At 35.5% G+C, this 27,945-nt stretch overlaps 4 protein-coding genes and 1 non-coding gene across 6 annotated transcripts; 3 read left to right on the top strand and 2 right to left on the bottom strand.

The window, feature by feature from the left end:
- The first annotated feature begins 1,182 nt into the window (after nucleotides 1–1,182).
- On the top strand, nucleotides 1,183–2,199 carry LOC120140543. The gene has a single exon (XM_039155512.1). It carries the CDS (start codon nucleotides 1,372–1,374, stop codon nucleotides 2,062–2,064), a length of 693 nt encoding a protein of 230 aa, XP_039011443.1. The 5' UTR covers nucleotides 1,183–1,371; the 3' UTR covers nucleotides 2,065–2,199.
- Nucleotides 2,200–3,494: 1,295 nt separating this feature from the next.
- On the bottom strand, nucleotides 3,495–27,847 carry LOC120140417 (DExH-box ATP-dependent RNA helicase DExH3-like). The gene is given in 25 exon segments (XM_039155400.1): nucleotides 3,495–3,507; nucleotides 14,519–14,528; nucleotides 19,445–19,610; nucleotides 19,612–20,000; nucleotides 20,212–20,322; nucleotides 20,449–20,601; nucleotides 20,762–20,821; nucleotides 21,030–21,043; nucleotides 21,046–21,324; nucleotides 21,478–21,642; nucleotides 21,742–21,811; nucleotides 21,893–22,096; nucleotides 22,569–22,704; nucleotides 22,706–22,761; nucleotides 22,913–23,160; nucleotides 23,163–23,184; nucleotides 23,312–23,485; nucleotides 24,308–24,438; nucleotides 24,522–24,681; nucleotides 24,794–24,982; nucleotides 25,510–25,605; nucleotides 26,164–26,409; nucleotides 26,654–26,740; nucleotides 26,835–26,987; nucleotides 27,304–27,847. Coding segments are annotated over 23 exon segments (3,600 nt in total). The 5' UTR covers nucleotides 27,667–27,847; the 3' UTR covers nucleotides 3,495–3,507; nucleotides 14,519–14,528; nucleotides 19,445–19,516.
- LOC120140416 (serine/threonine-protein phosphatase 2A 65 kDa regulatory subunit A beta isoform-like) lies at nucleotides 4,338–10,496 on the top strand. Of its 2 annotated transcripts, none has more exons than XR_005517721.1 (13): nucleotides 4,338–4,502; nucleotides 4,856–5,270; nucleotides 5,614–5,860; nucleotides 6,518–6,630; nucleotides 7,265–7,344; nucleotides 7,646–7,787; nucleotides 7,912–7,992; nucleotides 8,142–8,246; nucleotides 9,031–9,213; nucleotides 9,538–9,630; nucleotides 9,740–9,878; nucleotides 9,974–10,070; nucleotides 10,368–10,483. XR_005517721.1 is itself a non-coding variant. In XM_039155399.1 (13 exons), the coding sequence occupies exons 2-13, from the start codon at nucleotides 4,878–4,880 to the stop codon at nucleotides 10,482–10,484; spliced, it is 1,776 nt and encodes a 591-aa protein (XP_039011330.1). In that variant the 5' UTR covers nucleotides 4,338–4,502; nucleotides 4,856–4,877; the 3' UTR covers nucleotides 10,485–10,496. The 2 variants fall into 2 exon arrangements, 1 of the variants encoding a protein (XP_039011330.1); XM_039155399.1 differs by having other exon boundaries at nucleotides 9,538–9,646; nucleotides 9,974–10,040; nucleotides 10,368–10,496.
- Nucleotides 12,247–17,111, bottom strand: LOC120140415 (aspartyl protease APCB1). Its single transcript, XM_039155398.1, is given in 10 exon segments — nucleotides 12,247–12,391; nucleotides 12,652–12,724; nucleotides 13,308–13,422; nucleotides 13,966–14,051; nucleotides 14,150–14,303; nucleotides 14,855–15,094; nucleotides 15,186–15,415; nucleotides 15,685–15,710; nucleotides 15,713–15,801; nucleotides 16,327–17,111. Coding segments are annotated over 10 exon segments (1,722 nt in total). The 5' UTR covers nucleotides 16,917–17,111; the 3' UTR covers nucleotides 12,247–12,272.
- Nucleotides 13,101–13,172, top strand: TRNAC-GCA. Its single transcript has one exon. It is a non-coding gene; the product is annotated as a tRNA-Cys (tRNA).
- Nucleotides 27,848–27,945: the final 98 nt, after the last annotated feature.

Here is a 27,945-nt window from a genome sequence, read left to right on the forward strand (position 1 = left end):
TCTCCCAATACTAGAGAGCTTTCTTGTGAGTAGTGAGTGTTTTGTAAACACCTGTAAATTTTCTCTCTTAGTAAAAGATCTGTAGCAGTCCGGAGACGTAAGCACAATTGGCTGAACTCCGTTATCAATTTCGGGTATTATTTTTCCGCTTTTATTTTGCATTCTCACTAATCTGGTTATAGAAAATTACTTGTACTTGGTTTATTTCCCAACAAATCAGAATCAAACGATCGAGAGAAAACTATTTACGGATATAAATTGTGTGTATCAAAGTCTAATATGTGAGTATAAAGAAGAGAATATCAACAAAAAAATAAATTAGAGCCATATTGATTCGTCATGTCGACATTAAATATAATCTTTAAAAAATTAAACGAAAGAAAAATATGATCGAACAACCGATAAAAAATGTTTCAAAAAATATAAAAATGTACAATAAAAATATAAAAAAATATGTCATAAAAATAAAATTATTAAAATTTTAAAAAGTCAAATAAAACAAAAATATGATACTAAAATAAAAATATAAACAATCAATGATGAACATTAAAATTAATATCAATATCCTTTAAAAAAATTATATCTTATTTGACATTAAAATTCGTATCAATAAGAAAAAAAACTATTAATATTGATAAAAAGTTCTACTTATTTTTTGATTATCAATTTAAACATTCAATTGAATGAAAAAGCATAATTATTATTTTTAGAATAGTTTGAAGGGGTTTTGAACGTTCCAAATAAAAGAAACAAGAGAACATGTCAAAAACAAAAGCTTTAAAATTGGCAAATAAATTTAAAATAATAATACTAATAAAAAGCAAATAGTGAAAAAGGCTAGACCTGCAAAAGAGAGCGATGCCCACGCCACCACCACCACCACCACCCTTCGAAACGGACTTCAAAGTCCTACATTCAAATTTAGTTAATTACTTAATTTGACAGAAAAAGCAGACAATCCAAAAAGAAAAAAAAGAAAAGCAGTGGATGACTCATCAATGAGATCTGCTCGCTCCGATCTACACGCGCCTGTCTCTATCATAATTAAACAAAATTTTATTTTAAATTTCAAATCCGAGTTTTCTTTTAATAAAAAATTTAAAAATAAAAAAGGTAAAATTGAAATTAAAATTTTCCAAGTACTATATATTCCCCGATCTTTATCTCTTCCCCACTCACCCAATACCCGCATTTTCTCTCTCTAAAACCCTTCTTCTTGTTGTTAGCCAATCACTCTCGGCACTTCAAATTTTATGCCATTTTGGCCCTTTATAAATTCCCATCTTCTCTTCCTTCTACCAGCAACCTACTGAATTGAAAACTAAGGTGTTTTTCTGTAAATTCATATTTATTTTTTAATATATCGTGGTAATGAAGGATAACCAAGGCAATAAGAAGAGAGATCGGAAAGAGGCTGACGATATTGAGTCAGATGCTAACTCGGTCCCCAATTTAAAACTTGCACGAGTTGAAAAGGATGATACGGATGCCACTTCCGTGTCTGCCGAGGCTACTCATGTCGAGCTTAACCCAGATGATGAAAGTGTTCAGTTGCCGGAGACAAAACATATCCCGGAGGATTTGCTGAACATCTTAGACGATTCCGATTTGTTCTCAGGACCAGTTCCTGCGATTCAGGGACTTGACTCGGTCATCAAAAGTTTCGAAGAAGAGATCCTAATTCCGGGCCAAGCGGAGTTACCGGAAATGATATTGAATTTCGACGAGCCACGGCCGGAGCTCGGTTTTCTGTTCGAAGCTTCGGATGATGATCTGGGTTTGCCGCCGAGTTTCCCGTCGGTCGAGGCGGAGCAGATATTTGAAACCGCCTTGGACGTGGAGGAAGGAGGTGTTTCAGGGGGCATTGGATTTGCGGAAATGATGGGGAATGAGTTCCCCATTCCGATGTACGACTCGTTTGAATTCGGAATCGGCGGCGATTCGGGTACCAACAACAATATCCATAGTAATAGCGGCGATTTTGTGGCGTTAGGAGGTTTGTTTGAACCCGCAGCCGATATTTCGGAGCTGACGTGGCGGCCTGAATCGCTTCCCGCCTTGTAGTAATAAATAAATAAATAGAAGAAACAATCGAAACGCGGCTCGTTTCGGTTTCGTATGATCAACGTGGACATGTATATTTTTCATGGTAAATTACATAAATATATACATGTGTCCGGATTTAGGTTTAAGCCAAAATATAATTTCTCGTAGTCATCAGTTCAATTTATTTAACCACCTTGTGTTTATTTTGTATTTTTTTATACTTAACCCTGTTGATTAAATTTAATTATGATAAATATTTATCCCAAAAAAAAACTGAGAGAATTGCTTAAAATATGAGTATCGAATGTGAAATAACCTTTCCATTTTTTATATTCTTCTTAAATCTATCAAATAGATTGGGAAACGGCCACAATATCCATTGAAGAAGTTCGTTCTTATATTAAATAAAGTTAAATTTTGGCAAACAGTTTTGGAAGGGGTAATGTAAAATTTTTAAATTATTATATATTTTTAATATTTTTATTAATAATTTATTTTTAAAATATTAGTAAAAAATTATCTTCATATTTATTAATAATCCCTCTCACTCTCCATAATATTAACATATAAAATCATTAAAAAATAAACAAAATCAAAATTTAAGATTAATTTGAAAACAATGATCAAAAGAACGATAAGATAGAGGTTCGATTTTAAACTTGGGTTGTTAGACATTTGTTATATGCGGATAGGGTTTAACTTATCCATATTGTTATCTTTACCATTCATAATTATCGTAGCAGACAATTAGCCTTTCCTAAGGCTGTTTTGCAGAGGAAAGATCAGTTTTGCACTCGGCTCTTTGGAAGAATAATGACATTGCAGGAAGGAGGTGAGAGTGGGCTGGAGCTCTATTTGTTATCGTAAGTCAGAAGGTGGGCTGAGACTTAAAGGTCTGGTTGTTTGGAACAATACTTGCTTTATACAACTCATCAAAAGTATTTTGATGAAGGAGGGATCCCTTTGGGTAGCTTGATTCTACGAATACGTGTTGAAGGGGATGGAATTTTGGCATGTAGAGGTTAAGAACGACTGGAGCTGAACTCGGAAGCAGTTATTGAAGTTAAGAATGATTATCCCGGATAGGTTCTATTAGACCCGAACACTGTTGTTGCCAAGATTTGGGAAGCCGCACAACTTGGTTTGGCGTACTTTTCATGTTCCGCTACATTCTGTGATTTCTTGGATGGCCATGCTGAATAAGTTGCCTACAAGGGATAGGCTACCATCATTTGGTCTCCAAATTACAAGGAGTTGTGTTCTTTGCGATGATGAGCGAGGGACCATGTTTTCTTTGATTGCTCCTACTCTAAAGCGGTGTGGTCTGCAGTGTCGAGTGCTTGTAGTTTGCAGTGGAGGGCCATGGACTGGGATTCAGAGGTTGGGGAAGTCTTTGCTTAAGGGGAAGTCTTTGCTTGCTGTCATCTTAAAATTTACGTGGAACTCAGTTATCTACTATGTCTGGAGGGAGAGGAACGCCAGGATATTTCAGGGCAAGTAAGTTCAGGTGTTAGAACTGGTCTGGAAGACATTATTTATTCAAAAAATAAAATAAGAGCACGATAAGTTGAGAGGCAAATATTATTTATCCTACTTTTAAAGATGATTTTAATTTCAATTTTAAGAGATGGAGGAATTGGGCCAACAAACAACATTATTGTAGTTTACAGTAAAACTAAAAAGAGCCCACTCAAACGGTGATAACAGGAGCGGTGATGGTGTCCGCAATATAGTCTAGGGCACTACTTGTATATTAGGCATTGTAATTTTTATATGAAAATGTACATTACTTGAATATAATAATGGTAATTTAGAAATATTTTTATAGGTACAAATATATAAATATTAATAATATAAAATTTTTATATAAGATAAACATAAATAGTTTTTTTTAAATATTAATCAAATAAATAGTTATGAAAAAGAATTAATTTTAAAATAGATACATATTAGTTTTCTCTTTAAGGATAGATCCGTCAGCATTTAAATACATGAGTTAATGTTTATCAATCAGTATATTAATGTTATGTTTTAAGTTTGAGCTACATAATGTGTATGTATTATTTATTAATTACAAAAATTCTAAAAAAATAATATATTATAAACTATAATCATTTTGTATTATTTCAAAAAATATATTATTAATTAAGTTTATACTGTATTTATAACGATTATTTTTTTGACAAATATTTATAACGATTATTTAAATCGTGATTAATATAAAATATTGATTTCGATTCTAGACAATCAACCACCTTCTATAAGAAAAGTGAAAAAGTTGTGGCGTCGAGTAATTTACAGCAAATTAATTCACAAGAAAAGAAAGAAAAGAAAAGAACCTTGAATTTGAACAAATCTGCCATATTTTACAGATCAATCTCTGTCTCTTAGCTTCTCAGCTTAAAGATCAGATCTGTCCTCAAATAGTCTTGCTGTTAACTCGAAACCCTTGAAAGGTACTATAGTTTCTCCTTGTTTTTTTTTCACTGTAAGAAACTTTTGTTATCGGATTTATAGATCTTCTTCTTGATCGTTTTCAGCTTTAGCCGAATTCTGCTTTCAAGATTTTTCATGTCACGTTTTCGAGTTTTTTATAGACTGGGTCACTATATTTTAGCATTTACTAGGGTTTCTTCTTATCCAAATTTGTTGCAATTAGTGCGTGGTTTATATCTCCCCTCTCACTCTCTAACCCTATGCTTGTATGCTTAGAAAATGAAGGAAAATGTGTAAAATTGACTTAGGTAACGTTGTTGTTCGGCTTTCTTAACTTTTATTAATCTTTTTGGGATTATTGATACTTTTTTAGGTGTAAAATCTTCTGAGATAACATGGCAATGATTGATGAACCTTTGTACCCCATTGCGGTGTTGATTGATGAGCTCAAGAATGAAGATATCCAGCTTCGTTTGAACTCGATCCGTAGGCTCTCTACTATTGCTCGGGCGCTTGGAGAAGAGAGGACACGGAAGGAATTGATTCCTTTTCTGAGCGAGAACAATGATGATGATGATGAAGTTCTCCTTGCCATGGCAGAGGAATTGGGAGTTTTCATTCCTTATGTTGGAGGTGTGGAACATGCTAATGTATTGTTACCTCCATTGGAGACTCTTTGCACTGTTGAGGAAACTTGTGTGAGGGACAAGGCTGTGGAGTCATTGTGTAGAATTGGTGCACAGATGAGGGAACAGGACTTGGTTGAGTACTTTATTCCACTTGTGAAGGTTGGTTTCTGATTTGTGTTACCATTTTTCTTATGCATAATGTATTATATATTCAATTGTTTGACATGCTTATTGAGATAGAAATTAGGAATTTAAACCGTGGATGTGTTGCAATCTGGATGCATGATATAGTTTTTCTATCTTCTTTTTGAAACAAGGAATGACATGTATTTCATCAATTACGAGGCCATGTTCTTAAAAATATTATGCTGGTCTGCTGTAAACTATCGGCTAGGACATGTTATTCTTGATATATGCTTGAATTAGTTTTTAGCTGTAATCCTAAGTAACAAAATTAAAAGTAGGATCACATTTCATTTGAATGTGGTTGTCAAACTTTCAGAGATTGGCTGCTGGTGAGTGGTTTACAGCTCGAGTTTCCTCATGCGGATTATTTCATATTGCATACCCTAGTGCTCCTGAGGCACTAAAAACTGAATTAAGAGCGATATACAGTCAGCTTTGCCAAGATGACATGCCCATGGTTAGGAGATCTGCTGCGACCAATCTTGGAAAATTTGCTGCTACTGTAGAAGCACCTCACTTGAAGGTTGATATCATGTCTATGTTTGATGATTTGACACAAGATGGTATGTAGCTTACCTAATTTACCTATTTCATTAAAATTATGATTACTTGTTTTACTTTTAAATTATTGTTGGATATATGCTTTATATTACATTATATGGATAAAAGTGCACGATGTGTGATTTGAGTTAAATAATACTAATCAGAAATCATGAGGGGAGAGCTTATTGGCCTTTATGATGTTTTTCTTCCTTTAGAGAGGATGGTTTTAGGTTTAAACTTGTTGGACGGAAAATGGGGAAAGGGGTAGTTATCAGTTCACTTCTAAGGACTGTTACTTTTTTAATGTATTACAAAAAGAAATCTGGCCATTTTGTGATTTTGTTACTTTCTTTATACTTTGATAACTTCAAGGTTTGTTTATGAGCAATGGCCATGGGCTGTCACCCAAAAGAATTATATCATAGTATATTTGAGCAGTTTTATCAACACAGGCCTCTATAACCTTTTTTTTCTGCTTCATTCAGAACACTTTTGTCAAATAATGATGAAATTTATCTATTTTTGCATGCTTAAATAATCACCCTGTATCTCTATAACTTATCCCTGATTTTACATGCTCATGTATTTTATTGTGCATGTTTAGTTTTCCGGTATTGTTGCAAAGTTCATACTTGCAGGGTTTCGAAAACTTATTTTCTCCTTTTTCATCCCCGCAGATCAAGATTCTGTTCGCCTATTGGCTGTTGAGGGTTGTGCAGCTCTTGGAAAGTTGTTAGAGCCCCAGGATTGTGTCGCACATATTCTCCCTGTCATTGTCAATTTCTCACAGGTAGATCCTGTTGTCTAAGTTCATTGCATCTCTAGAAAACTTCTGAAAGGCATGTCTCCCCTCTATCACAATGTAGTTATTGAGGAGGTTGGAACTTCTTTCACCCATTCCTCCTAAGGTTGAAGATGAAACTTAGCCACTGTTCTTCTGAACGCACGATGTTCTTGGATCTCAGCTGTTTTAAAAAGCACTAGTGTCATTTTTCATCTTGCTGGCATGACCAATATTGCATCTGTAAAAAAAGTTCCAGATATCTTTGAATAAAAATATGTTATCACTCTCTATGATTCCACCACAAGTAGCATGGTTACCATTTTTTCATGAGGGCCTTCAATCTGTGTTTCACTGCCCTAGTGGAATATCTCATATCATTTGTTCAGTGTTTTTTACTATCTTTTGTTCAGTTTGTAGAATGTATCCTCTATTTATGTTTGGTGCACATATTTTGAATGATTTCTAGTTAATTTAAGTCATTATATCTGGTTCTTCTCAATTCTCACAAATTTGAAGTGAAATTAAATGGAAATTATTGTTCTCTTCATTTTTACCTTTCTTCTTTTTTTCCTTTTACCATTCTTCAGTTTGGTAATTTATATGTGAGTATCTTTTGAAATGGTATTACTTGGGGTTCTAGGACAAGTCTTGGCGTGTCCGTTACATGGTCGCCAATCAATTATATGAGTTGTGTGAAGCTGTTGGACCTGAGCCTACCAGGTAATCTCTTCAATCATGTGACAATAATCATTATATTCTGTTCTTTCCGACTGATGTAGTTATCCCTAATTTAGAAATTCATTTTTCCTTCTTCGTGTTCCCTCGATCTCTACTGATGAATTGTTTGTTTCCTTTCTATTTAATTTGGAATTTGATGCTATTGTCTTGGGTTATCTTTCAATTATCATGCTTTGGTCATTCGGAAGTGATTATTGTTAGCATTTACTTCGGATGGACATAATCTTAGTGACGGGTTTATTATTAATCATCAAATGATGTTGTGAGGTTTACATGTTTTTAGGTCTGACCTAGTACCTGCATATGTGCGCTTACTTCGTGATAATGAAGCTGAAGTACGGATCGCTGCTGCTGGTAAAGTAACCAAGTTTTGCCGAATTCTGAATCCAGAACTATCAATTCAGCACATTCTTCCGTGTGTCAAGGTAAAAAATGCTCTTAGAATTCTTTGCCTTTGTAATCCAAGTTTTTTCTTTGTCTGTAGCTGTCATCTAGTTTTACACATTCTAGCTATTTACTGTCTAAATTATTTAATGTTTCCTATTGTAGGAACTATCAACAGATTCATCCCAGCATGTTCGATCTGCTTTGGCCTCAGTTATAATGGGAATGGCACCTGTTTTAGGGAAGGTAGTCATTCTGTATTGTTGGATCTTATGTTGATTCCATAAAACATTGTTTCTTACTGTTATATTCTATTCTATTCTATTGCATTCATTCTATGCATGTTGCATACCTTGTTTTTTGGAGTATAACATAATCTTCTTTGATGGTTGTAGGATGCGACCATTGAGCAATTGCTTCCAATATTTCTTTCTCTTTTGAAAGATGAATTTCCAGATGTCCGATTGAATATTATTAGCAAGCTAGATCAAGTCAACCAGGTGGTTATTTTTTTAAGATGTAATTTATCGATTATCAAGAACAATATCAACATTTTCTTTACTATCTTCTATTTACAGTTTTCCCCATCTTTTGGTGATACTGCTCAACAGTTTTTTTTTATATTATCAAACAATCTCGGAAACTGATTTGTGGACTTGTATTTTTCTATGTTTGTCTGGGAGGGGGAAGGAAGCCTTATGCCTGTGACTGGACTAACTGCCAAAGCTTTTTCCAACTAAGTTAAAGTGAAAACAGTGACCCTCGATCTAGCCAAAATAACCATGAAATTACTTTCCAAACCATAAGGCTTCTGAAAGCTGTAGGCTGAACCTTTTTATTGCGAGGGATTCAGACTGTCGAAATTTCAGTCACTTATAATATTTTAAAATGTTTCAGAGTAAACTAGTCTTTTAGATTGAGTGACTAAGTAGGGTCATTACCTCATGTTTTATCTTTCTGGTTGCATACGTGTCAATTTGTCAATAAAAAAATTAGTGGTTCAAATTCTTCCATGCTTGGTCAATCCCTTAAATAAAGATGTTAGGTTTCTGTTGGTGACATGTTACGGTAGTTTCCTTCCTGACTAACATGAATCTCTGGGATTTTGTTTTAATGATGTGTTATAAATGAACTTTTTGGTTCAAACAAGAGCACTGAGGTTTGTGGAACCTTGGATCACTACTGAAACCTCACCGTGCCCTACCACTTTCGCTATGCTCGTGTTAGTGAATCTCTCTCTCTTATATTCATATGCATATTAGCTTAATATAGCTGTCATCGCAGGTGATTGGAATTGATCTGCTGTCCCAGTCCCTATTACCAGCAATCGTGGAGCTTGCAGAGGATAGGCACTGGAGGGTTCGGCTTGCGATAATAGAATACATCCCCTTATTGGCAAGTCAGTTGGGTGTTGGCTTTTTTGATGACAAACTTGGTGCCCTCTGCATGCAATGGTTGAAAGATAAGGTGCAAAGAACTTTGTTTGGGAGCAAAAATCAATGGCGTCATGCATCTTTCTTTATGATTCTATCCTAGTTTAATGTTGTCATAATTAAATATCTGTCAATGTCGGTATTTAATTGCTTCCTGCATATTTAAGATTTGACAGTTGGACGATGGTCTTACTAATTTTATATTTAAATCATTGGTTTCTAGTGGGAGAAAAAAGCCATTTTTTGTTTGCTTTAGGTTTTTGGTTACAGATTTCCAGTCTATCTTTAAGAGGGTGATACTAGGACGTAATGTTGTGATAGTACAAAATAATGCCAACTTTGTTGATATTCATTGTAGGTTTATTCCATTCGTGATGCTGCTGCTAATAATGTGAAACGCCTGGCTGAAGAATTCGGACCAGATTGGGCAATGCAACATATAGTTCCACAGGTTATTGTGCTTAACAGTACTATGTGTTTTTGTAATTCTAAACGAAGAAAAAAGTAGACATCTAAAGATTTTGGTTCTCAGTATGTATCTTTTGTAATTCTATCAACAGGTTTTGGACATAATAACAATCCTCATTATCTGTATCGGATGACCATTCTACATGCAATTTCTCTACTTGCCCCTGTTATGGGCTCAGACATCACTTGTTCGAAACTTCTCCCTGTGGTTATTAATGCTTCTAAAGATAGGTAATGTTTGTGCACATGGAGTTTGATTTTGAAGCTTATTTGTTTGTTCATTTGACTTGGATTATGATTATGAAGCTAAAAATTGCATGACGCAGGGTACCCAACATCAAGTTTAACGTGGCCAAGGTGCTGCAGTCACTAATTCCAATTGTTGATCAATCTGTGAGTAATTTTATCTTACTCTGTCACGTGGTAGATTTACTTATATCATCTCCCCTCCCTTATACAAGTTGAGTGCTTAGTGTAATTTCTTCTGGTTCTTGAAAATGGTATATGTTTGGCGGCACCTTAACCGTGATATTAGGCCAGATTCTCATATATTTAACAAATGCCTACCTAAAAAAAGGGTGAGAGAAATGTTATATGCAAAATGTAAAAGGGAAAAAACAGACAGATAAACCTTGTATTCATTGTTATTGATTTTTTTTTTTGGATTTTGGAATTATTAGTATTCAGTAAAATTGGTTTTGATGAGCAGTAATGATACAGGTGGTGGAGAAGACAATCCGTCCATGCTTGGTTGAATTGAGTGAGGATCCTGACGTGGATGTGAGGTTTTTCGCCACTCAAGCCCTAGAGTCAAGCAATCAGGTCATGATGTCCTAGCTTTAAGAAATCTATTTCTAGTCTTTTTTTGTTGTTGTTGTTGCTTCCTCTGCTGCAGTGTTCCTTTGCACAAACTTGGTCTTGTTCAGTGTTAAGAAATTTGTTTAGACTTATATTTTGACTTGCCCGTCAAATTCAAGAAATTCTTGATGAGGTACTATTAGTATTACATTCTGGCTTGGAAAAAAAAACAAACAATTAAACTGAACAGCTATATCTATCGAGGGCAATGATAATTTATGTAAAATCTGAATCCGAACTCGCAATCCGAATCCATTTCGAGTCTGAATTAAATTATTTGTTGAAATATCCACATCTAACAAGTATAAAAAGAAAAAAAATAAAGTATATTCGAAGGTTAAATTTCGCTTCAGTTGCGAATTTGACCTCATAGAAATTGAATCCACAAAGAGCAGGTTCACCATTTACAAAAATCTAAAGCAGGACAATCTATTGTAATGTTGTCGTCGTAAACATTAACCTTGAAGTAAATTCGAAGATGATGGAAAATTAAAGCTAATTGGGCTATTATTCAAACCTCATAGTTTAACAAGTCGACTTGCATAGTTACTTTTATGAGATGGTGGAAGTTTGGAGTTAAATTTTGGTTCATTATCTCGATTTAAAGCCCGAGTGAAAATGGGTAGATTTTTTTAAATATAGTTTTAACTACTGATTTTTACTGTAAATCAATGTGAAACTCAGTAATTTTTCAATATTAAGGTAATTTTTTAATAGAGGCAACTAGTTTTATTAAATTTTTTTATTAAGGTAATTACAAAATAATGATATTTTTATGTTTAAATATGAAAATATTTTGTAATTACCTTATAAAAAAATATTTCTTATAAAAAATAGTATAAATATGGATCCACATCATCTCCTTGTTTTTTTAAAATATAATTTTAACTATTGATTTATACTAGTTTTATTAAAAACAACTGTAAACTAAATACATTATAATGATACTTTCTTATAGTAATCAACACAAGAAAGTTAGCCACTTAAATAAATTGGAATAAAATGTAGATATGAACATATTTGATTGTATTGACAAACGAATCACAAAAAGAGATAAAACTATTGAAAGATACCGAAAAACTGTAATCAGAGTCGAGCGACGTAAAAAAATTATCAACGAATGCAAATCACGTATCCAAATCTAATTAGAAGGTCTAAAGTAAGAAATATCAACATGATAACAAATAAGCGTCATTTTGATAAGTCATGACGATGTCAAATCTAACCTTGAGAAAAATGATAAATGAAAATGACGGTCAAGCGATCGAAAACGTGTCATAAGGACAGATGAAAACGTATCGTAAAAACAAAATTATTAAAAATTTAAAAAAGAAAAAAGCAAACATACACTATAATAAAATAAAATAAAAATAATAAATAACAACGGCCGACGACTAACAACAAGATTAGTATTATCACGATCACAAAGATGAAGGGAAAAAAAACTAACGACGGTCAAAGAAAAAGAGAAAAAATTAAACTAACCCTAATACATTTTGGGGGAAGAAATGTTCCGCGCATCAACCAAAATGGCAAGTCCCATCATATCCAATCAAATTTAACCAAGGTATTTTGTAGTGAATAAATATGCATTTTGTTTCAACTTTATACGATAAAAGAGAGATGTAGTCCTCTAATAACACTTTGTGAATTAATATATAATTCAATCATTTTTTTAACATCAGTTCCAGACCGCCTAATATGTTCTGGATATACATACATTCTCATTTACTTAAAATTATAATAGTGTCTTATAATATAAGGTCACTATCCTTCAAAGAAGGGGAGAGTCTTCAATCTTCTTGGCCTCCCACAATCTGATTCAGTCCACCCTATCCTCTGCTTCTCGTTGTCATAAACCACCAATTGCCCCCTCAGCGATATGTCTGCAAAAAACATACGTACCATACAATGTATTATTATAAACCAATTCATTGGATTTATATAAAGAACACGCCTGTCCACCACTACAGTTTATTTTTCTCAAACAAGAGCGAAGAATATGTGGATAAGCAAACATAAACATGTGTTTACCAAGTGAGATTTACAAGTTCCTCTCAATAACTATCAAGGAGAAAACACACGTACATACATACAAAACGATATTGTAAATCAAAAGAATAAGCTGAATAAGCAACTTTCTTACCTCCAAGTATAAATGTGGATCCATCATGTACATTGCTTCCATCCAGGATGCCCATGCAGACGTTACCTTTATTCTGCATTACGGGAAACTACATCATAAAGGGCTTCCAATGTACATTGTGAAAAAAGAAACTATGTTATTCAGACTTGGGTATGTTCATAATTTCTATTTCCCCCCCAAACAAATAAGCTGTATCTGGTCATGCTGGAACAACATAACTTGCTATTTTTAATCTTCCATTCACTCACATCCTCACAGTTTCCACAGAGACTGCTAATGGTCTATCCTTTTCAGTAGCATCACTTTATCCTACTGTTTATTGGGACAGGACACCTACATTCAAATTTGGTCTTGCAACTTCTCATATATTAAGCATTGACTATGTATATCTCTTAATGGTATAAAAACACTGCAAATGAGTATGTTATTTAATGCAACAGTAAACACTAGGGTCTATAGCTCAGTGGTAGAGCATTTGACTGCAGATCAAGAGGTCACCGGTTCGAACCCGGTTGGGCCCTGTCTTTTTTCCTACTGAAGATTTTTCCATATCTTTATACCATGTTTGGATGTCTGTCAAGCACAGGTCCTCAGAGAGAAATGAAGGGCTGGAACAACATAAAGAAACCAGTGTATAGTGGTCGGGAAGTCCTTACACTAATGATCAAGTACCCTTGTGGAGGAATATGGAACTTCTTGGATATTATCCACCATTTGCTCCCAAACTGAAGGGTTAAAGTCTTGAAGAACTTTTTAACATCCATGACAGATCTGCATCCACAAAGCTGCAATTTTTAGGAATCGTGTTACTATGTCAAAGAAATAACTGATAATTCATTGATAAAGCTTGTACAAGAATTTTGCTTTGGATCTCTCTAATCCTTCTACAATATTGATCTCCAAAACAAAACAAAAAACAATCATCTGCAGTAACTGGAGCTATTACGAGGAAATGTATGAAGAAAGTTATAAAGTTAACCATCTTCAAAGGTGATCATCATGCTTAAACTATAGTTCATGTGACATGATTGTGGTGGTAGTAGCACAAGAAAGAGCAAACTTTTTTGCTTGAAAGATCAAAAGCTACAATATAAAAGATATAATCCATCTCTCCTTTCATCTCTAAAAAATAAGAAACTGAAAACTGCTTTTCTTATGCAAGCATTGCTGATAATTTTCTGCACAACCTCCTGTGTGCAATTCTTATTTCTTAACCTTACAAAAGGAATTTCAACAAGCTACGTGGAAACCTTCTCCACGGCTGAGACAATATGGAAGGGAAAATGTACCTAACTGAGCCAGTAGTTAGGCTACCTGATAGGGAACGGAGCGCGCCAACAAATTGGAAGTGTTGGGTCCGATGCATCTTGGAGAAATCCCAACTCAGAAACCTCACTAAGCTGCAGCAACCAACAAGAAGTCATATAATGAGATGGTAATGGTTTCTGAAAAATTGGCTGTTTATCTTTCAGTCCAAGCTAAAGATGGAAATGCATACAGAAGAGACCAATTCATCATATGCTTGTTTTGTGAAGTACGTATAAGAACTCCCACTGTCAAACACAACACTGCCAATGTTCCTGTCTTGTCCGCCTAAGCTGAGGGAGCTACTTCCATAATTGATTTTCACAAGTTGCGTGCAGTAAAATTTTCTGAAGATATGAAAAATGAGAAGAAAAAAACCCAGAAGAATTCAAAGCTGAACTAGAACCAAACAGCAGGATAGGAAATTGCAGAAGCTAAAGACAGAATATTACAAATGAAATGATTTAAGGGAAGAAAATAAATGGAAAAGGAGGGAGGGACAATGATTAGCAAAAACACATGATGCAAAAATTGTTAAATCAAGTGGCTGCACAAAGCATACCAAGAAACTGGTCAAGCAGTAGTGTAGATGCTGATTGTGACATTTATAATAAGTAGCATCACATTAGTAAGGATTTATGTCCAAAAACTATCCTTTGTTACAACATAGTGAAGATGGAACAACAAGGGTACATAGGCTTTAATGAAGTATCAACCCATGGCCTTTGTTCTTTTTGGCCTTGTCAAAAACATTATAGTGAACTATTTCTGAAAAAAAATTATTAATCAAAAGATCAGTTTCTACAAGTTACTTAGATATAAAACCCATGTGCTAAAAACAAGAAAATTTCTCAAGGAATAACAAACAAGATGCAATTTTTCTGAGATTCATGCTCACATTGAAGGGCTTCCAAGCATAGGGACCCATGACATGCCCCAGTTTGGTACAAATTCATCACCTAAGAACATATATCCACTGGAAGCGACATCTGTTGCAAGACAATGGCCGACCACATTGTTAATAATTCCCTTGCTTGTCAATTGAGAAGGCAAACTAACTTTAGCCCTGTTTAGTCCAAGAATTCCATCTGTCTTTGACAGAGTGTTCAAAAGTATTCCTTGCTGATCATATGCACACCTTGGGAATAAATACAAAAGTTATTTACACACATTGGCAGGAGACTACCAAATAGTCCAGTATGTTGAAGGAGCTTGTTGAGAAAGGATACCCGAAAACAACATCTAAGTTGGTAATTGATCCATTTGCAGTCAATAGGTGAAGCTGATCTCTTGCAAGAACCCCCAGGGATGAGCTATGATCAGCATATTCAATCTCGTAGTCACACTGTTGGCAGGTTTCACAATTTTGAGGCTTTTGATTCTTTTGGACCTCCATGCACATTGAGTCCTTTTGTGTTATGATATTGACTCTTGTTGGTTTGTATAGAGGGTTTGCTCCCTACATCAACTGTATCCATTAGAGTATACATGACCCCTATCACAAGAAATATGTAAAAAGGTTTGGATTACATCATCTACATGGTTTATTTCTTATTCCGATGGCCAAAGTGATATTAGGAGTTCCATTGAACAAAATATCCAAGGAGAAACTGGAAATTTATTACATCAGCTAGCAGTACACTTCTAGAATGAATGGCAGTGATTGCTTAATGCTTCTATCAGTATACGCACAAGACAGAGACTAGTATATAGTGAGAAATGTGTTACCTTGGCACAACTGCTGCAAGGAGCATGCATTGTATCCATGTTAAGTCACTACCAGTATCAATATCAAGAAAATAAGGTCTTTGAGGATTCCCAACAAGCATGTATGTGAAGTACAATCTGTAAAATTATAAAAACCCTAGTTAAGAAGACAGCAGGATGTGTAATTATTGCTTATGTCGATATCTTCATAATACAAGTTCCCAGACATACACTGCAATTGGTTTGAGCATTTATAAATATCCTTCTTCCTTGTAGTTGCATAATAGAGGGGTAAAGCAAAGGGTAAAGCTTTTATACAGGAAACTTAAAGCGAGGGCTATTGCAGCAATCCTTTTATTTATTGTTGGAAATCAATCAAAAATGCTTATCAAAAGCAGTGACTAATCAATACAGTTACAGAAAGAAGAATCATCCTTCTAAGGCTGTAATTTAAATTTATAAGCTAGACAATTACATTGCTTTCTATAACTCTCAAATGCACAACAAAGGAACATCATAAAGCTGGTCGCCTGTAATATCCAACAAAAACTTTCTAAGTCCATTTTGCACCATACCACAAGCAAAAATCTTGAATTGCTATATAATCAACAACTATTCTCTAGTCTATGATGCAAAGAGAAGAAACAAGATTTTTACACATACCCATCTGGATAAACATTTCCCCTGACAGGCAAAATAGTAGTAGCAGATGGATGGATTACAGCAGCAGTAGCACCCACCAATTTGTTGACCTTCCGAGTTCCCATAGGAACACTATCAATTGAAACCACCAAATTCTCGTTATCAACATCCACAAATCTCCCCAGCTTGAGCTCCGTATCAGCAGCTCCCAGTTTATGATACAGAGGAAAGATAAAAGACCGTGGCTTTTCATTATCACTGTCGTTGGAATTCCTTAATTCCACAGAAGTGTTGGAGAAGGACGAGCTACAAAAAAGAAGAGCAAAAAGAGAGATACCGAGAAAGCCCAACAGTCTCCTTGGGTTATCAGAAAAGAGCCTAGAGAATGAGAATCCATGTTGAGGGTTTTGGGGTGAAGGTGGAGGCGATGTTACAACATGGGTCGTTGGCAAATTCTGGTCGGGTTTTTGAGTTCGGAGGGATTGAGGTAAAACATCATCATTAGAAAGAGTAAAAGCTGTGATCGTTTTGCCATAAGAAGGATTGTCTGATGGTGGAAGAGTTATTATAACAACGCCTGTTACTTGTTGAGGCCTTTCATCAGAATTCATCGCTTTTGAACAAATTCAGAGGATAAACTGAGAGAGATTTGGAGTTGTTGGGGTTTCAGGGAACTAGCTATGGTTAATCACTGCTATGAAACATTAATGTTTTCCATGGGATTTTTCTAAAATGTCTCTGAGAGATGGAATTGGAATAGGTAGAAAAGAAGTCGCTTTTCTTACAAACTAGAAATCGATGTAAAGCTAGGTAAGGAGCATCGAATGAAGTTAAATATTACTATTATTTATCTTATTAATTGTATCCTAATGATGTATTGTAATTATGATTATTCTTGACATAAAAAGTTCATGATTTTTTTTAATTTAAATGTTTTTTAAACCCCTTTAATTATACACAAAAATCAAGTGAACCGAAGAAGTTTAGCACAATGAAGAAATACTAAACTGCTTCAAACACATCATCTCCCACTATTGTATTGACCGATTCCCTTTGGAAATGCTCCAAACCTTTCTGAATTACGATTTCGGATGTCCTATTCGCAAGTTGCCGCTGATTTCATCATCTCTCTCAGCTGCAGGAGCTTGTACTCTTCTCTTCTGTGTAGTAGTAGTGGTCAGTTTATAGAATTGTGGTTCGTTGTGCAGGTTTAAGTTACTTGCCTTTGTGGCTTCTAAATTCTAACTCATGGTGATAAGGTTTGAATGCCCTCTAATGAGTCAGCTCCCTCAAGCAGATGGATTTGGGTAGCCTTCTTTTCTTGTCTCCGGTTCTCTTTGGATGTAAGCATTCTTGTTTTGCAAAATTCTAAAGAAAGGCGATCTAATTTAAGATTGAAAATGGTAAATATAGATATAACAAAAATTTTGATTAAAAAACATAACATTTTAATTTGAATGTAACTTAAAATGTGACATTCTTCGTAATATTTTAGGTTGCAACAAAAAATGTTACGAAGAGTCACATTTTTTGTTGCTAACCGAAAATATTATGAAGAATATAATATCTTAGATTACAACGAAAATATTATAAAAAATACATTTTAGATTATGTCTAACCCAAAATATTATATTCTTTATCACATTTTAGATCATACTTATTTCCGCTATTTTTTAACCGCATCCTAACCCGCCATACAACAAAACTCCCCACTTCTTTACAACCTATGAATTTGAACTAAAGGATTGGCATAGACAATGCTACTAAACTAAGACGTGTGATTAACTTAATGTAGTCAAGGTCAAGGTTTCAAATCACGGTCCGAAAACGTGATAATGCTATCGAAATAGCAGTTTCGCCGCCATCCGAGTTATCCGCTACACCCACAATAGCATCCAATAGCGCCCGTGACAATCACGATAAACCCAAAATGACCGAAAACGCGACCGCGACTTGAAACCCGGTCAAGGTTTTTTCCATTTCTCGGGTTAAAAGGAAACTAGAGAAAGGTAGAAGAAATGTTGGTGGAAATGAATGGCTTTGTTGGGAAGAAAACTGATACTGAATCACGCATGGAGAATGCCATTGTGCTTGAGAACATCAAGGCCAACAGGGGGCGTGCTTCAAGGCCAAATATAATCTTCGAGATAACTTGGTGATTATGTAGGCATATTTACTGCCTGTTTTGCCAGACACTGTAGAATTTATTCCATTATGGGCTTGGGTATTCAAAATAATCCATTCGTGACAAAGATTGGTTTTCTATTAGTTGTTTTGTACCTTGATCATTCCTGAGCTTTGCATGCATGGAATAATCTTAAGGTCTCACAGTCGCGGCTTTAACTAGAAGAGTGATGATACTGTTGAACCTACTTGTGTTGTGGTAGAAAGTTCTTTTTATGACAGATCCGAATCCACTAGAATGTTTTGTCCAACTAGTCGGTGGCCATGCTGAACAACGTAACCAAGATGGTTATTTGATTTACCTCGATTAAACATATCCAGGAAGGACCATTTAATTTAATCCCTAAAAACAATGGTGGTTATTGCTATCAAAGAATTCATCCACCCCCTGTAGCTCTTACCTCGGTGACTATTATAATATATTTGCATTGCATAATTTGAATGAAAGCGACATGATGTTTCATACAATCTTTCCTCTACATGCACTATGTTCATAGTGATTTTGGTATATAAGAAAAGAGGATATATCTACAAGATCTAATGAACTCAAAGCGTAAAGCGTATGTTCTTTACTTGAGTATATAACAACTATTATACATATTATACCTAGTCGGTGTAGGTTTATTACAAGCAGTGACATGTAAAGGCTTTCGCATGATAACCATGCGAAAGTCGGATAAATCTATAACTATTGTCAACTCCTAGTTCCCACAAAAAAATTGTAACTCATGGCTGAAATAGTAGCAACAAGATATATGAAGTAATAGCGCTCACCTTGTCCAGCAATAAATTTGGGTAAATGAGAGCCGTCATAGGTAATACCCTTTCCAAATTCAACAGAAATGAAATCTCCAGCTTTTTTTGAACCTATGACTTGCCGGCATCTAGGCCCTTGTTTTTCTAATGGGGTGAAAGGTAATACCCTTTAAGAGGCAGAAACTGAAGTGAAAGACTTAACTCCGACATTGCGGTTCACCAGGACTGTCAAATTTCTGCGTCGTTGCTAAGTGACAATGAAGACACATTATCACCTAAATACCTTAGTACTCCACTTAGCATCATCACCGACTGAAGTTCTCCTCTTGCTTTTGCTCTTTTTCAGAAGCAATGATGCATGGTCGATCTCTGGAAGATGAATGGTCTTCACCCCTCAACCACAGCAGAGCCTGAGCAGCTGCATCCTTTTCAGCAAGCTTCTTGTTGCTGCAAGGCTGCCCCATAAAATCCAGCCCATTAAAGATCACTGTGGATCGGAACTGGTTGTTCTTTAGCTGTTTTGTCTTGTAAACAGGTGGTCCATGTCCAGCCCTCGCAAGCACTGTTTGCAGATGATTCTTTGAATTATCAGTCTCGCCTTTACCTGGTGTCTTTACCGTAGCCATCTTCTTTGAGGATGCCGGCAACTGACGGCCAAAGACAAATCTACCTTCGCATTGGTCTTCTGAGACCAGCAATCTTACAGCAGAGAGGAGCTCGTTGCTTGAATGCATGTCTAATGTAGGGTTCAAAAGCTGCCAACATGCCACCCACAAATTATGAATACACAAGGATGCTAAATTTTGTCAGTGAATTGAAAAGATGCATAAACATTAAACAATGATGCGAAACTAGGATTTTTGATGTAAGAAATCCAGTTTCAGGTGAAAACAGAACCGAAAATCAAAGTAGCTCTGGAAATATTATAAAAAAATATTGGACCTATAAGACAAAGCTAATACTTACTTTCATCTGAACGAGTTCCTCTAGCTCTCTTTTCAGGCTTAAATATGTATCAGCTAAAGCAGGTTTCATGAAGAACTCCAAATATCCTCCCAACATTTTTAGATGTCCATCCTATCAACACCCAGGAAAAGATTCAACGTAAAATATATGCCAATAAGACCGAATTAAGTGAGGCAATCATCTTCTACTGAGAAGAAAAGAAGCAAGAAAATATAACAATTCAGTTGAGGAACTTACTAGTCCACCTCTAGAAATGTTCCCTCCAAATAAGAGCATTATGGAATCAGAAACACCAGTTGAATCACGGAGGAACACTGCATTCACTTTTACCTTTTCATTGAAAACCAGCCAAGGGTATGGAATTTTGGGAACTTCAGCATTCACTGAATTCTACATCATGCGCAGACAACCAAGTTAACAATCAATTAATAAAATAAGAATATTGAAACTTAGCACTAGGATGAAACTGGTATTTTCCACTCAAACTTGTTACATGGAACAATGAATTATAAAAGGAAAAAGAAGACTAAAGATGTAGAATGCAAATTACCCCATGTAAAAGAACTTGACCATCCTCCATTGTTTTCAGTGCAATTGACTTCTCTTTGTTCTGCGGAATGCAATTGCATAAGTGCATATTCCATAATGATAATAATAATAACAACAAAACTATTAATAGTCCTAAAAGATGGATAAACTTCAAGACAGTGGCCAGACAAATAAGTTTTTGATAAATAGTTATACTTTTATTCTCCTTCCCCGTTAAAACATCAAAATAGATGAGAACGAATATTCAAGGAAAATGGTGCACAACTCACCACAACAGAGCAAATCCTGGAAACAAGCCAGCACAAATGACTGCCCTGACAAGATGCTCATCATTGCTCCACTTATTGCAGATTTCTATATTTTGATCAACTAGACCAGCATCCTTGAGCAAATAGAAGAATTGCTTTCGTAGAGAGTGAATAGCCTTAAGAGTTTGTGCAGAAAGAAAATTCTTCCAACAATACTCATAACCAGACTGCTCCTTTTCAGCTTCTTTCCAACCCTCATAGGCTAGACTAAGTGCAATATGATCACTGTACTTCTGGCCGGAGAATTGGGCTTTTGCTGTTCAGCAAGCTGCAAAAGTGAGAAAGAAAAGAACATAAGAATAAGGAGCTTCACACTTTTTCAAGTTATTGGGGAATATGAATATTCAAACCTTTAACCTTATTCCATTATTAAAAATCAATTAAAATAGCTGAGACCACCTTTAGAAACAAATGTCAAAACTTACATCCTTCTTATCAAATGGCATCAGGAATGGATCTCTGACGCTGAGACCAGCAACAACAGTCATTATTGGATCTAAACAGTTGAAAATAGCTCCCAAGATCAGCATTTTCCCAAGTTTAGGCTCAACCGGAAGCATTGACAAGTTGCGCCCTGCAAGGTCACAAAACGATTCATGGTTCTTTCTTTATCAAAGAAACTTATGTCCATGTTCAAAAACCAATGGCCCTTTAGAATAACTAATTCCAATACCTAGCACTGTTAAGTTCTCATTCTCATCTAAAGCTCCAATAATCTTCAGATATTCAACAGCATTTTGTACCTATAAAGAAACAAAATGCATAAACCAATACGTACAATATCATATAGATAATGCCAAGAATTAGAAGTAAATGGAAATTACCGACAGAAGTTCTGGAGGCTGCAATGCCCTAGAAAGGAACTCAGTAATACCTCCAAGCTCTAGACTTTTGATTTGCAAACATAAAGACTGTAATGGTGTCCTTAGAAGCTCTGGAAGTTGATAATCAGACAAAGAATCATAAACACATTTGGGATAGAGGTGGTAACACTCGCCAGGTTGAACACGACCAGCTCTTCCTCTTCTCTGAAGAACAAAAACAGAATGCCGTGCGTTAGTCTGGATACTGAGGTCAAACTGTCAATAGAACAATAAAATAAATCAAAAAAAAAAAAAAACTAATCACTATAAATAAGTTCTACCAAGTAGCAGCAAACATTCTTATGACAAAACATTGTAAGTTAGCTCAAAGCACAAATTGAATACTGACACTATAGAAGGCTAAATTCCCCCGATTACATGTGAGTTGATAAAAATAATTCCTAAGAAACTTGCCATAAAGTTTATTCTCATAGCATATCAGGTGTGTGCCACCTAAAGCAGCAAAAAGACCATGACTGAGACATGATTTTCACACGTGTTCAAAACAATGGACCACGTGCAGAAAATTGGCGACTATTAGAAGTAGATCCGGTATTGCAGATACATATAGAAAACCAACTTCAGATGTAAATCCCTAATGCAGATATAATAATTAAATAAATATCAGAAGTCTTACTTGCCGGGCAGCAGCCTTTGATATCCAAGATGGAAGCAAACAAGGAGTATTATTTAGTGCATCATAGGATGTTTCTTTTGCCTTTCCACAATCAACCACAAAAACCACATCATTGATGGTGATGCTGGTCTCAGCCATTAGTAGCCAGAACTATTTTCCTCACTCCATCTTCTGGCTTTTCAAATATTAACCTCTGTATGCCCAAAATATATGAAAAGAGAAATGTAAAAAAGGAAGTGAAGGAAGGCAAACAACCCAAAGAATGGTTAATGATCATCTTCCCAAGAGTACATAGATTAACCATACTACTAACCATATGCACAGGATATGTAAAGTGTATTCACCTGCTCAGAGCTAGGCATGGAACCATGGCATGCAAGCAACAACACTTTGCTAGGATCCCCCAGGAGAGGATGAGCTTGGAGCTGATCTTTTAGAGAATTTATGTCATCCCAACCAGTCATGAAAACCAAAACAGCACCAGGCCTATCTTTCTTTGTTATGTGGCAAAGAACATGCTCAATGAGATTGAAACCAATTGAGTCAGGATTCCAACAGGATAAAGATTCCCGAGTGTGTAAACTATACCCCTGAAGTCCGCATCTTCAAGTACATTCTATCCACAAGTTCAAGAGAAGAGAAGTAATTGTCAAAAAACAGGCATCCTATAGTTGACAACAATTTTCAGTTTAGACAACCAAAATCATGCAACAAAGACTAGATGACCATGCAAATTTTTATACCTCAACTGCCGAAGTTAGCATACTCTTCCTCTTTTTAACAGATTGTGCCTGCCTCTGCATTTTCCACATCTTTTCTTGACCATAATCATCAATTTGATTATATGGAGTTAACCTGTACCCAATTATCTCTAGAATGTTCTCTAGAAAATGTGCTCGTACAGGATATGTAAAACCCTGAAAAACAAAATTAAACCACAGAGCAGATATCAACATCACAAATTTTTATTTATTTTTTAAACAAGTTGGGGCGGAGAGAAAAAAAAATGAGGTTAGACTAAAATACCCTGCATTCAAAAATTGGTCTATCTTTCTTAGCTAAATGAATAAACACAAGAAAACCAGCAAGAGGAAAACTGGTGGCTCACATAGGAACAAAGTATAGCTTAAGCTAATAGGTTTTCGCAACTAACTTATAGCCTTAAAATTTACATACCTAGACTTCAATTTTGTTCCTTAATTACATTATCTGTCACCATAAACCTTATTTATCAAGAAAATAAGTAACGCAATTATCTTCACTATTTATCAGTCCTCTAATCTCTATAGGACTCATCACCACCATATTCTATGCTCATCATATCTATGAGTTACTTTCTTGTCCACGCAATAATTTTGGCTCATAGTTGTCATACTGAACTGTCTTTTCATGCATTTTGTAACCATATCAGACTATTTTACTGCTAAACCAGTGATCAGTGCTGGTCTATGGTTGTTATCGGACATGAATTACAGCATCAAACGAAACCCCAGCAGAATTTTCAAAATGACTACAAACACACACTTGCATGACCACAAACACAAATGCAAATGACAAAGCAACTGCTAACTGAGATCCAACTCTTATTTACACAAAATAGCATATGCTAATAGGAACATTGAAGATGGAGAAGGAATTCACCATGGTGATAAAAACACACCATCAATTGCTCAAAGGAATTATGAGATTGCACTTTAATACTTTAGGTACAATATTCAAATTATCATATCAAAGCTTACTGGAATATGGATTGTTGGGGCACCCCCAAAGTAAGAAGAAAAGAGGTCAGCATTTAAGGTTGCACTCATCAGAATCAACCTCAACTCTGGCCTACGTGGAAGGAGATCTTTCAACACAATGAGAAGAAAATCTGAAAGACATGCAACCAGTGGTTAATATAACAGAAAATATCACTATAACAGTATAAAATTCAGAACAAGATGCTAAACTCACCTTCATTCATTCCACGTTCATGAATCTCATCAACAATAACATGACTTACACCTCTCAAATCTCTGTCACCAAGTAGTCGCCTAAGTAAAATACCAGTTGTACAAAAAAGAAGGCGGGTGTCTCTCCCTTTCATTCCCTCAAGGCGTACTTTATAACCGACCTTCAAAGAATAACATAGCATATTATTAATCAGCAAGAATACACAAGTAAATTCACATTTCACAAGCATGAATCACTAAAATGAGACAAATGACATAATTGCAAAAACTAACAGATTCTCCCAATTTCTCCCCTCTTTCTGCAGCAACCCTTTCAGAAACAGCCATAGCAGATATTCTTCTAGGCTGAGTACATATAATACTACAGGAAGCTCCACGACCAGCTTCAACCTCAGATTCTAATATGTACTGAGGAAGTTGAGTGGTTTTACCACAACCAGTTTCACCAGAGACAACAACCACCTAAAAGATCAAAATATAGAGCAACATTTAAGAAATGAAGAAAAGAATGCACAACAAAAAGTAACTATGGAATATAGAGCACTACATAATTTCTTAAACAATATGGATGGCCATGATAGCATGAATGCAATAAAAATAAAAGAGCCTTGAATACTTCAGTTTCAGTCTTATCCTAAATCTTAAGGTACATCACACCATTTTTACATCAACATTCGGAAGTAAAGACTAAGCAAAATAATGATAAAATAAAAGGAAGGGAGCTGATCAATTCTCTCATGGCAATCAATCCTATAAATATTTTTGTTTTAATCTTCTTTCATTTTGTTGAAAGAACAATAGATGCCCACTAAGGGATGTCCATTAGGAACTTCGCATAGATTTCTATTGTTATTGGATATCAAGGTTTACATGTTACAGCATGCACCGATCATAATTTTGATTAATCTATACCCAAGTAGACCAATAAATGTGTTATATAAATTGCAACAGTAGGAAACAAAACTGAATTACAATGACATAAATTTCACCTGATTCTGTGAGATAGAATTTAGCAATGCATCTTTCTCTTTAAATGCCGGTAGGCTTCTACGAAATTCAAGCATCTTTTGTCCTTCAGGAGACTCCTATGGAAGACAGATATTGGCAGACATTTAAATTACTGAAAGAAAGGGACAAGCATGCTTATAAAATACATAACATAAGAGAGAAACAAAGGAAATCTAGAAAAAAGATAAAGAGACAAAAAGCCATGCCAAACTTCAACATGCACTTATAGCTGGCTCAAACTGCAATGAACAATACTAGGAACAACTGAACAAGGAACCTTCCATCAGGGTAAATATAACAATAACTAAATAAAATGTGCACAAGCATATATTCTCTCAATTACCAATTAAAATATACACTGAACAATATTCCGACTATTTCCAAATTTACTAGGACCTAAATGTTTCAAATCCATCAAAAAGAAAAACATAAAGAAGGGGCAAGGGAAGAACAAAAAAAATCACGGACAACGCAATTAATCATAGACACCACAAACAGAACGAGAGATGCCACAAATACTGATGCAGGGAATACTACATGTATATTACAGACAAATATCTTAATAAAAAGATAACATAATGCCAGGTAGGACATAGGATTAATGAGCATAGCAAAGAAATCACAAAAAACAAAACCTTCCATTCTTGTTGCTTATCACGTAGTTGCAAACTTCTCCGCCGAAGAATTCTCTCCATTGCAACAGTATTCTGAACAAGGAGCTCTGGATTCTGAATAGGTAATTCATCTGCAGCAGTTCTTCCACCACTATTTGATCTCAGTAAAGGCTTATCAGAAAAACTACCACTGCTCATAGCCTTATGAGAAAGGTAAGCTTTGAGGTGAAGGTCTACATCTTTTTGTAAGCCAAAAGGTAAGACTACCTGATAGTAAGGTAAGAAGTTTTTAGGAAGAGCGTGACAGGAAAAAAGATACAACAGACATGAGCAATAAGAACTATTCAGAGACGTCAGTTGGTATTGAACAAAAACTGCCGACTTTATGCAAATACTGCATAACTATTGTGAAAGTCCTTAAAGAACTCAAGTAGAATCAAGTCCATTCTTTGTCTGCATTCACATTCAAACCCAAAAAAGAAAGAAATTGGAAAATGCTGGATGAAGGTACCTCTCTTTGTGGACGTTTATCATCAAGGTCAGATCTATAGTTTGGAAGCGGAAGTTTACTAAAAACAACCACTCTTGCATATGACGACTGCAGAAACAGATTATATGAACTCGGTCACAACAGCAAAAATTGGGAAAATTAAATAAAAAGAGATTGTATACAATGAGAGAAGTTAAAACACCTATGTAACCCATTCTGTTGCCAGAGCTGAAAGTTGCTCAAAGTCACGCCTGTCCTTCCTCTCCCTAGATACTATCTCTTGCTCATCTTTGTTGCGAAGAAATAAAGTTAATTTCCATCTCCATTCATCAAAATTGTCAAGCGTTGAAACACCCTGACAATAAATAGAAGAAAAAAACTTTGAGAACAGGTTTCTCGTTCGCAGCTAGGTTCAAGACAAGCCCAGTAGTCATTTTGAGAAGCAAGAAAAACATTCCCAAGTCAGTCAACCGACTATTCATAAAACTGATAATTGACTCGATAAGCGATTGAAAAAACATTCTTTTTCAGTTGCAAAAGCCAACACCTCGTATTATATAGTTAAAAAGGTATAAGAAACTCATCTCCCTCCTCTAGTTTAACAGCGGCACGAATAAAGAAAAAACGAAAATTTACCAAAATCTAACATAAGGGTATCTAAAAAAACCAACCATTTGAGACTGTGAAGACCCAAATTCATGGTCCGAGTCATCACCGGAAACATCCTGGTAAGCATAGCGACCATAATTGGAGCTTTGATGCTGCGAATAAGGCAAGGAAATATTCCTCCAATCCAAGGCAAGAGCCCTGGAAGAAGATGAAGCGGCAGACCCAGACTTAGCGCACCTAACGAATCCATTCCTTAAATGCAAACGCCGGAAAGAACCAGGGGAATGGGTTCTGGAGGAGGGGAAGGAAAACAAACAAGGTTTTAAAAGGGTTTTAGTGGTGTTGTTCAGCAGGAGGGAAGTGGGTCGCACAGACATGGCGGTTGTCCTGAGATAGCCCTGAAAAATAGCTGAATAACAAGACATTTTTTATATCTTATCTTCTTTTTTCAGGGGGGTGCTCTAAGTTTCGATCTTTTTTCAGTGGGATCTGGTTACATTAGAAGATGCCTTAGGGTTTTGGGTGAAGAGGGTTTTACGTTTGCGTTGAAAGGATGAGCCTACGAAATTCTTAAGTGGCCATTTGAGATTGTTAGGTTTTGATTTGAGGAACCATATTTTGCGGCTGCGGGCTGTTCCCGGGTTTCTATTTTGGAATAATATCTGATTTTACCCTATACTTATTGAATTGTTTTTCTATCCTCC

This window comes from Hibiscus syriacus, unplaced genomic scaffold (genome assembly GCF_006381635.1).
Source record: "Hibiscus syriacus cultivar Baekdansim isolate YM2019G1 unplaced genomic scaffold, ASM638163v2 tig00110785_pilon, whole genome shotgun sequence".
Lineage (NCBI taxonomy): Eukaryota > Viridiplantae > Streptophyta > Magnoliopsida > Malvales > Malvaceae > Hibiscus > Hibiscus syriacus.

Bases quoted from the DNA above. Each gene is read 5' to 3' on its own strand.
- LOC120140416 (XM_039155399.1), top strand. From the start codon at position 4,878: ATGGCAATGATTGATGAACCTTTGTACCCCATTGCGGTGTTGATTGAT. The intron at 9,214-9,537 runs GTGCAAAGAACT...TATTCATTGTAG, and splicing joins TGCAATGGTTGAAAGATAAG to GTTTATTCCATTCGTGATGC. The intron at 9,647-9,739 runs GTACTATGTGTT...TTCTATCAACAG, and splicing joins ACAGGTTATTGTGCTTAACA to GTTTTGGACATAATAACAAT.
- LOC120140543 (XM_039155512.1), top strand. From the start codon at position 1,372: ATGAAGGATAACCAAGGCAATAAGAAGAGAGATCGGAAAGAGGCTGAC.